This window comes from Battus philenor, unplaced genomic scaffold (genome assembly GCF_028537555.1).
Source record: "Battus philenor isolate CCGP_79_NKW_IND1 unplaced genomic scaffold, ilBatPhil1.0.hap1 SCAF_11, whole genome shotgun sequence".
In the NCBI taxonomy this organism is placed as follows: domain Eukaryota; kingdom Metazoa; phylum Arthropoda; class Insecta; order Lepidoptera; family Papilionidae; genus Battus; species Battus philenor.
Window position 1 is genome coordinate 8,584,773 of NW_027181673.1, and position 10,348 is coordinate 8,595,120.

Genomic DNA, 10,348 nt, shown 5'->3' on the forward strand with positions numbered 1-10,348 from the left:
TTCAGTTGATGCATCGGCCATCAATTTACATTAAATTGAAAATAACAAATGGGAACATTGTAACATATTTTAAATATAATATTAGTGCATAGATGTAAACATAAAACGAAAAAAAATACTTGCGTTGGAAGAAAAATTAACTTTTCAATGAATTATCTCTCACTGAAAGAGAGTCAAAACCCACATACACCTATCCAATTTACAAAGGGTCTACTTTTCAAATACTTTAAGAATTTTGCAAATTGTACTCAATGTGAGTATAGAATAGTAGAAATTTGTTAAGATTCGAATTATTAGATCTCTTTATTTATTTTAACTGCATTTGTGTGTGAAGCCAATAAATTTTGATTACCGGAGAAGTGAAGCATAAATTCATTTAACGTCAAATTCCCTGTGGAATTCTTCTCGTAGAGGGCATTTATACGTTAGCGTTTCGCGTATATTTTATATATTATATTTAAGAATTCGCTCCCTTAATTTCTTTTTATATTAAAGTTTTTGTTGTAAATATTCTTATTTCGTTAGTGTTGCTTCTTAAATTTTGTTATCTTTCCAGTGAGATTAATTCTTATTCGGACTAAAAAAATTAAAAAAATCAACAATAGTTGCACATTTTTTACTACATTTCTTTTCCTGTGTTTTTCGTTTTGTATTTTTTAAACAATCATTCAGATAATGTAATGATTTGTGTATTTTATTTAAAATATACATATTAATCACATAGTGTATATACTGTATGAAATTAATTACATTTTATTAGACAAATAAACAAAAAATCAATGAGACCAATTAATGGACCATGGTAATTTTTTTTATCTATTAAGGTCCAAATTTTTATTTTCAGCTCCAGTTTTCTGAAAAATAAAAATAAGTCAATGTAAATTACATTTACGAGAACAGAATTGGATTTATTTCTCCTTCGAAGCAACAAATCTCACTGGGTGTCTATTCCAAAGCTTAAGTTTTCTTTTTATTTCATTGCTTAACGCCAAAAAATTAGCTGCAAAAATTCTAACGTTCGTAATGACGTAATACCAATCACCTTCTATTTAGGTTAAAACAATGGCGGAGGAATGTGCGTTTAATATACAAATATATACAGGCCTTCCGTTATCCTGTTGTCATCTTGAAAGGAACAAATTTGATATTGAGACAAATTTCATTATTATTAGGAGAATGATTTGCGAATTGAGAAAGCTATTATTTACAAGTTAGTCTTGACCATATTCCTCCGCCATTATACTCATTATTAATTAATTATAGAATTAATGAGTAAATTCCATAATAATACTATTACTATAAGTGAGCTCTCCCTTGCTTGTAGATGGATTGTTTTAAAATGTTACCTGGTATCAGCAGTTGCAACCTTCTTATAGTCAATGATTTTTAGATTTAGGTTAATACTAATAAGAAAAAAAATACCTTGTTTTTATTATTTATTTGTTTTAATGAAAATTATATAGGTATATTTTTATTATTGTAACCTACATAGTTACGTTGGCTGTAATTTAATATTGATGTAAAATTAATATATGTATTTTTATTTCAACATTTGTTTTATTTTTATCGGAAACACCGTCAACGAGCAAAAGAATAAAATTATAAATTATTTGTGTTTTTATTTTCATTAGCGATCATTACAAAATAACGTCATCTAACACATCGATGTTCGGCGCTGTTATCCTTTTAGAATTTTGTGTAAATAGTTTACCGTACATGTATAGTCATATCAGTTATAAACACTAAAACTTGTGTAGACAAAAAGACCACAGAAGTAAATTAGCGACGGTTGGCAACGGGCATTTAATTGCTGAGAGTTACTATCTTTCAAGCACCGATTTCTTTTAAAAACAACTACATAAAAACTGCGTATTCGACAAACCATCGTCTTGAATAGATAGGCTCTTAATCCAAAACTTTTTCTACTGAAAGTACAAATTTTCACTACCTTTGCTCTCAAGGCACGGATAGATCTGGAATAGTAATCTGAAAATTAGAATGATATATCCAAACAATCGGAGACATTAGCAGCAGTTTTTACAAAATACACTAAAAAATAATAGAATGATTGAAACGTAGTCTCTTGGGTACGTAACTTTTGGTCTGATTAGTAAGCTGTTAGTAGACGACAGCCACAGAGAGAGCTACGCTCAGGATTTCTCTACGGGATCGAATCAGGAATGAGGAAATCCTTGTGGATTGGGAAATAGATTGGGCAGACCACGTAACGCGCCCAAACGATGGCCGCTAGGACATTATGATGCTGTAGTGAAGACCACGGACGGGCAAGTGCAGCGTAGCACGTTCAATATGTTGGACATATGACCTCGTTAAAGTCGTTCGAAGGTGCTGGATGCTGCTACCAACCGGTCTTATAGAAAATCTCTGGGGAGGTTTAATAGCCTATGTTCTAATGATGGAGAACGAAGGTTATGATAAAATTTGTCTGTGGAGCAATAAGGCTGTGACGAATAATTGCATTTAATTACACAGAATAATTTCCAACTTTATTAAAACATGTGCATTGTTTATTTTATGAACAATGCGCGTTCTGCAGTTCTGTTGCTAGCGGACACACAAAATTACTTCCTAGAATATAGCACATCTTGGGACTGGTGTGTTCATCTCCAGGGTATTTCAATATGTCTAGTAAGACATGTAATTTTACATACTTTGAAATATACATATTCTCACCTGGTTTCTTTCGCCCGTACTCAGATCTGTGACATTTAATATCCCAAGCGATGGTAGACTTGACATCATTAAGAGATATAATCAATCGTATGTTGAATAAATAATTTTCGATTATGCATTGGATTCGGAAAGTTTGGATAGTTGAAATTAATTATTCTCACCCGCTGGTAAAATACGCCTTTAAACGTAGAGTTGAAGTTGCAGCTCAATTAACTAAATTTTAAAGATATAATGGAAGGAAAATTGTGAAGTAAATAGGGAATTGGGTATTTCACCTGCCTCAAGTGAGTTGATATCAAGTACTATGATCACACAAAAAATAGGATGTATACAATAAAACTTCATAAAACATAAAACGGGCCAAGTATTTATTACATCCTATACGGTATTATTGTCAACAGTGAACAGTTGACCCTTACGCTAAACATTTCAATAAATGTCTCACAATATAGCACATGTTCAAAATTACTAATCGTAGACGGGGTTATAAAGTTCTTCGGTTATAATATACATCTATCTCTTTAAAACGCATGCACATATTACAGGATTAAAAATATACTTTCAATATTAGCAATGTAAACAAATTAAATTTATTAAGACTGTTAAGGGCCAAATAAACAAGAAATTAAAAATTAGGATTTGTGTTTCTTAGTCAGATCCTAATTTTTTTTAATTTTAGAAAAGTTCCTGATCTATTACTTTTACGACATTTTACCTTTTATTGTAATGAGAAATTCAAAAAATTCCTTTTGTTAAAGACTTCATAATATTTTCGTCAACATGTTCAATTCCAAATTCAGCCCTTAATAATCATCATCTCTCTGTAATTATTGCTTGAATAATGAATACCTATATTCATTTTAACTCATATATACAGAGTGATTGTAAATAAGCGCAAAAACTTTAGACCTAATTTTTATCTTGTGTATGTTTATGAATGTAAACCATATATTTATACAAATTAATTACAAACTATAAAACATATTAAACAATCAAAATACAATTATATTGAACTTCAATGCTATTAAGTCAATTTCATTATATTATTACATAATTGAATCATGTTATTTATTTGTGCAATTTATAAATTGTGAATAACATATTTTTACAATGCAATAAATAAAAATTCAAATGAGCTAATTAAAAAAATTGTTAAATATTAAACATGTTAAAATTTCGTTAAAAATCTGACTAATTGTTTAGATAGTTTCGAATAGTACTCGAGTGTTTTTTCATGTTTATCTTAATAAAATAATACGCAATTGCTCACACTATACATTTTAATGGAAATAAAATGTGACCGAACTTAATACAACTTCTTAACATAATACAATCTAAATTCCCATATATGTCTATAAAAACTGTAAATACCCTCCTTTTGCTACACCTTTAGCTACACCAATCAACCACGTCCGATCGGTATCAACCCCGCTAAATCACCGTTTGAAGCAAATAAAAGAAGGTTCCCAAAAAGCATTTAAGGAAAATCAACTCTGCTCTCAGCTACGAACGCCGACACGATCTTCTATTATGAAGCCAAGAACAAGATACTTATAATGAACGATGAAGAACAAACACAAGAAGTCGCAGCAATAGCCAACTGTGATCAATTGTCATATACTACAGCACCCTCGTCATCAGAATTAGTGTCCCACGGAATTCAAGTTACACACCGTCAAAACTCACGCTATCACTACCCATCTCTCTCTCGCATCGATCGCTCGCCAGCTCGCTCGCGTGCCGCCTCTTACTCTCTTGTTACTATCACCAACTATTTGGAAAAAAAAAGCAAGACACTGCAATCAGCAGTGTACATTCAATAAAGAAGTCCGACGCTAACCGTCGAGTAGCCCGAGATGCACCAAGAGCATTCAACAGATGCAATGAATATAAGCAGATGGAAGACTGGGCATATAAACCTGAGCCGTATGACCCTCGCCAGGAGGTGCACTGCCAACCCACACTTCGTTCTATGGCTTACAAGGAGCCAACAACATCAAAGTAAGACAGGCTCATAATGCAAGAAGTAAAACCTAACCCACTAGCAGATACTTCAAGGGATAAACCGCTATATGATATCGGACCCCATTAGTCCCCATAAAGGATTGCTTCTGACAAAACAGGCAAGAGGTTTTTGTTGTCTAACTGATAGTGAGAGTTTGCATAACTTTGAAAAGGGGGGATTATTTGTGCCTGTTACATCAAGACCTATTTAAGAGCTGAAGGCTTTTCAAGTTGTGGGCCCGCCGGAGTAAAGCTAACACTCTCCAATATCATTGAGTGTAATTACTACATAAAACAATAACTTTATTTTACATTGTCAACTCTGCCTCATTTTGGAATATGGCAAACAGATGCAACAAATAAATAGGTTTACAATTTGGTTTAACACTCCCAGTTAATCTTGTAGTCTATCATACTTAACATGAAATATGTTCAGATTTTAGGCATCAATTTGGAATGGCATATAAAAATTTACTTGTTCCAAACCTATCTAGATTTAACTATTCAGATACCTATAATTTTTTCCCTCCATAAACAATGTTAAATTCTTATTGGAATAAAGGTTATTTTATAAGATTCTGTTGTATAATATATAAAGTTACATTTTTAAAACTAATATTCCATATTAAAAATTTCTTTAACTGTCATAATTAAGCATTAGAAATATTATATTATTAATAAGAAGATTTTCTTCACTGTAGTTTATTTTTGTCATTCCCAACAGAGCTAACAAATCATCAGTATATCTCTTTATTCCAGGTATCATTTTCATTACAATTAAATAAAAACATTTTTAGATAAAAATCTAAAACATCAGTAATACACAAAAACTTAAAGTATCTCATAAAACATGTTTAAGCAGCATGTCACATTTTTAACTTTTATCCTAACTCACATTATACCAAAGCATTTAAATATAATTCCCATTAACGATATGGATTAATATACAGTATACACATATGAAATGGAATTAAGCATCATTGAATTAGTTCACAGGGAATATCTATAAATCTCATGTTACCAGCATTTAATTTAGCACATCAGAAACATCTTTTGTAGAAAATATTATATTCTATTAACATGACCAGTTTTAAATAATATGTATCCATAGCATGCAGTCAGAGCACTGGGATAAAGGCAATATTGAAAAGGATTCAGGAAACTAAACCTAGCAGATCTTTGCTGTAAATCATAATACCTGTCAGATGTGCCAAATCAAATGCTGGGTATTATACAGAGGTATCTTCTATTTGTTACCAAACACTATTCTAAATAAGAACTATAAACACCTACTAATTCTTGACTATATTCTTTACTGGGCAATATGGAACACATTTAAACTGATCTCAAGTTATCACGATCACCTATAAGCTTTTTGTTACAGCTAATCATAACAAATCATGTATTCAGCCACAAGCCCTCACAATACTCTGCTGCGAAATACTTCAAAGGATGTTATGTGATAATGAAATTTTCCATGGTTTTGCACAATAGACAAGCTGTCATCTTTGCTCTTTTTTGGACAGTGAATAACATTATAATAACATATCTATATATATCACAAATCCAAGAGCACAGTTATTTTGCTTCTATAAATACCAAAACTCAAAAATTACAACAACTGTTAGTTTTACGTGCAGTTTTATAAAATGCCTTACTATGCATTGTCAAGCTATCAGATTTAGCTACTAAGTCATCTAATTTCTCTCCTCTCTCTAAGACAGCTTTGATTGTGTCATGAAGTATGATTTTTGTCTCATCAAGATCATTTTGTATTTTAGTCAAAGCATCTGCTTCTCTCGGATTCTGGTATTTTGCCAAGTACTGAGGTAGAACAGGAAAATCTATTGTACTTTCATTGCCTGTAGCCCATGCACTGGCTGGAACTTTTGCAGTGAATTCATCTAGTATTTTCGTTATCAATGTATGAGCCACTCTGTTTGGGTATTCATGATCTGATATTAATATACCTGCAAGGTTATCTGCTCGAACATAAACTTGCAACATGTACTCGCCTTCTTTAACAGATTGTCTAGTTGCTTGTTGTGTTCTCTCAACTATTGTTTTACTAACAAAAACCATAAACTCCTGTACAGATGATCGTTGGAAAAAACTAAAACTTTGCAGATCATAAGCTGCCTTTAATACCGTGGCATTATTGACACCTTTATAGAGGACACCAAGTGCATACACCTTCACCATGTTGTAGCTATTTTCGACGGTACCGAGACCCTTAAAAGTTAATTGACGAAACTAGTTTTTGTTTCTTAACAACGTCGTCGTTGGTGAAAGTTCCTAGTGTGATCAAATCAAGTTATATTATTGGTTTAAAAATATTACATAACATAAACGTTTTTATACATGAAGGCCTTCATGAAATTTACTACTTACTTCTCTTATTGATGCTAACACTTTCAAAGAGAACAATTTCTCCTCGTAAAATCAACGAAATGACAGAAGGCAACTGCCAATATTTCTGACAGTGACAATCTCGACACGTCATTTTACAGAAATTTCAAGGAATAGGCAAAGATTTACAAACGTCATGATCTTTGTATTTTGATTTGGTAACCTAATTACTAGAACTTGTGAAATAATTACTTCGAATGTTGAATTTGTACCTGGCTTTCTACTATTGTTATAAACAAGGATTATTGACAAAGACAAGGCTAAATGAACTTTTAGTGCTATCACATAGATTTAACAGTGTTTCTAGATAAGTCATAAAACCTAACAATTAAAAATTATTTTAACATTTATTTTCAAGATTATGATAAATCCGTTTATATGAAAATGATGTATCAATAATGGAAATTATAATTAATTAATATCTTCTAGAAAAGGGCTGGTAGGTAAATTTGAAGTAGTGAAGAAAATTGTAATGGCAACTGACTATCTTAATGTGTCTAATTTAATGAAAGTAGAAGTAAATCTCATGAATGTATTAAACTTTATCTTTCTCAGTATTCCCCTGTTAAATAAAGTTGTAGAGTTGAAGTTGTTGTCAAAATATCTTATAAAGTATACAATATCTTGCACAGTAAATAGTTTGATGTTACAATGACAGAGAACGTGGAAAAAGTTGAAAGTAGTTGTGATGCTCGAAGACGAATATTAAATATAGCTGTTTCAACTGTTCTTCTTGAAACTGGCTTTGATGCCGCTGATAAAATGTCATTGGAATCGTTAACCGAAATATTACAATGTTGTATGTTGATAATATATATTTCATAACTATATACAAAATGTATCTTTTCGTTCAAGAGAGAATCTGTTTATCAGCTTACAATTAAAAAGTTATGTCTTCTTTGACACTATAAAGTATATTTACTATACTTATTTAATTCTATTACAGTTTTAACTGAAGTTGGTAATTCGGCAAGAGGTTATTGTGAATTATCTGGAAGAGTTGAACCAGTTTTAGGAGATATAGCTATGGCTTTTATTAATATGGGTTTGTATTAAACATCAAATCTAATTTATCAGAGTAAAATCTAAGATTCAGATTCTTTTTAAGTTATATATTTAAAGTTGTTTATTTTGTATGTGTGGGTTAAATTTATGCATAGAAATATTTACTATGAATATTGCTTTTGATAGGTATCAGTCTTCAGAATATAGAACAGTATGCAGCTCGTCCAAATAGACATGTAATCCAGCCTCCACAACAAGCACCTGCACCAAGAACACCAGCAATGTTGTCGGCAGGGTCTAAAGCAAAGCCCGCACCTCACATAGCATATCATTTACCATTACTTCCTGATCCACATGCATATATAAGGACTCCAGTAAGTCAAACTAAATAGGCTAACCATAAAGTGAAAAAATCCCTTTTTCAGCAGTGTGATACTGTTCTAAAGTGTTCATCTTCTCTAATTTTTTTTATAATTGTTTTCTTTCTTGTTTAATAGACTCACAAGCAGCCAGTAACAGAATATGAAGCAATAAGAGAAAAAGCTGCTACTCAAAAGAGAGATATTGAAAGAGCACTTACAAAATTCTTAGCCAAAACTAGTGAGACTCATAACTTGTTCAATACAGAAGACAATCAGGTTTATCCATGTAAGAGGATTTACTTTTTTCTATTATAAAACAAACAACTTCAAAACCATAAGAAATTGAAATTAGATTAATGCTCTTGTTTTCAATGATAATTAATTATTTTATCTTTTAACAACTAAAGTATTCAAATAACAAAAAAATGTTAAGTTAAATACTCCATTATTCTTTATTTTTCATTCATTATTTTATGCTGACTTTTATAGTCACAAGTACAAAGGAATAACTAAACTGATGTAGCTTGTACAATTAAATGAACTAAGTTATACTAATTGTGAAAACATACTACTCTATACATAGTTTTTTATTAAATTGCATAAAAAAATTACTTAATTTTTTACCTAACAAAACATTGTCTTTTTCAGTAATTGCTTGTAAACCAACATTTCCTGCATATTTATCTTGTCTATTACCAACAGACCAAGTGTTTGATTTTGATGAACTAGAATACCATTTCCAAGTAGCTAACAGAACTGAAGACATGCCTACAGATAAAAAAGGTGAATATTAATGTAATGTCTACATAATCTGAACTGATCCATTATCAGTTGAAGAATTCTAATATTTAAATAAAATAACAAATATCTTATAATGTCATAATTCAATATATACAATATTTATATAAAAAATTAAAATTGTTTTTAAAATTGATTATTTTTCAGATTTTGAAAATTAATATTCATGTTTATTTCAACAGATCAATCAGACAATGAAGGTGATAATGCAGGTGACAATGAAAATGCCAATAATTCTCAATCAGAAAATCAAGACAATCCCTCAGCATCAAGCCCTGAAAGAAGTAAAACTGGAGGATAGTTATATTATACTTGCTATAACATTATTTTTTTAAAACTGTAATTAATAATAAATAATTGTAAACATTAATAAACTCTTTTTACTTTCCTCTTTGTCATATATAGCAGAGCTCAGAGGACGCCTAATATAAGATGTCATTTAACCTCCTCAGTCCCGAGTATATTTTTGTTCGTATTTTTTGTAAAAAGTGGTAACCATGGACAATATATATATTTCTAGGTTTGTTAAGACCCAAGGAAAATAAAAATTATGCGGAAAATGCTCTTCCAATATGTCGCCATACGGCGACATCAGGTCTCAATGCTTTAAAAAGTTGAAAAAACTCCGTATATTTTCCGAAATCTTTTATTCAAAAAGTAATTACAGTAAGCAACTGAAATAAAAAACAATGTTATTGGTTGGGACAAAGAATCGTTACTTTCATTTGTGGTAGTTTTTATAGCAGTTTCTCCCCGAAACCATGCATAATATCACATTTCAAGTAGGACATTGATGTCTCGCTTTGTTAGACTTACATTTTGGCATCCTGCAGCGGTTTGGTGTCACTAATATGACAGGAATGTGATCTACGTTTCTCATTCTGATGTAATCAGATGGATGACTTGTTTTAGCACGCTTACTTTGTTTTGCAATGGTAACATCATCGTCAACAGGACCATCTTCATCATTTTCAGTGTCAAAGTTCAGTAAATAGTCGACAATTTTTTCTCTGAATCCCAAATAGTCTAGAATGTTACGTTTTTGTGTTCCAAGGTTTTCTTGTTCCAATTTATAT

The 10,348-nt window shown here is 31.0% G+C and overlaps 3 protein-coding genes across 4 annotated transcripts in view; 2 read left to right on the forward strand and 1 right to left on the reverse strand.

Annotated features, from left to right (window-relative positions):
• Positions 1-1,508, forward strand: part of Hers (Histone gene-specific Epigenetic Repressor in late S phase) — a 217,070-nt gene extending 215,562 nt beyond the window's left edge. Inside the window, exon 13 of one of the 2 annotated variants that reach the window (XM_068774595.1) lies at positions 845-1,508. The gene's annotated coding sequence lies outside the window, so the exon portion shown is untranslated. The other variant, XM_068774588.1, reaches the window with a different exon arrangement.
• A 2,703-nt stretch (positions 1,509-4,211) lies between these two features.
• Positions 4,212-7,158, reverse strand: Ykt6 (YKT6 v-SNARE). The gene is made up of 2 exons (XM_068772144.1): positions 7,090-7,158; positions 4,212-6,993 (listed from the first exon to the last, which is right to left on the reverse strand). Exon 2 carries the CDS (start codon positions 6,898-6,900, stop codon positions 6,304-6,306), a length of 597 nt encoding a protein of 198 aa, XP_068628245.1. The 5' UTR covers positions 6,901-6,993; positions 7,090-7,158; the 3' UTR covers positions 4,212-6,303.
• A 460-nt stretch (positions 7,159-7,618) lies between these two features.
• Taf8 (TBP-associated factor 8) lies at positions 7,619-9,636 on the forward strand. Its single transcript, XM_068774038.1, has 6 exons — positions 7,619-7,906; positions 8,054-8,152; positions 8,299-8,486; positions 8,610-8,760; positions 9,123-9,257; positions 9,455-9,636. Exons 1-6 carry the CDS (start codon positions 7,759-7,761, stop codon positions 9,571-9,573), a joined length of 840 nt encoding a protein of 279 aa, XP_068630139.1. The 5' UTR covers positions 7,619-7,758; the 3' UTR covers positions 9,574-9,636.
• The last annotated feature ends 712 nt before the right edge of the window (positions 9,637-10,348 follow it).

Coding starts and splice junctions, on each gene's coding strand:
- Taf8 (XM_068774038.1), top strand. CDS start 7,759: ATGACAGAGAACGTGGAAAAAGTTGAAAGTAGTTGTGATGCTCGAAGA. Junction 8,153..8,298: donor TATGGCTTTTATTAATATGG/GTTTGTATTAAA, acceptor TGCTTTTGATAG/GTATCAGTCTTCAGAATATA. Junction 8,487..8,609: donor ATGCATATATAAGGACTCCA/GTAAGTCAAACT, acceptor CTTGTTTAATAG/ACTCACAAGCAGCCAGTAAC.
- Ykt6 (XM_068772144.1), bottom strand. CDS start 6,900: ATGGTGAAGGTGTATGCACTTGGTGTCCTCTATAAAGGTGTCAATAAT.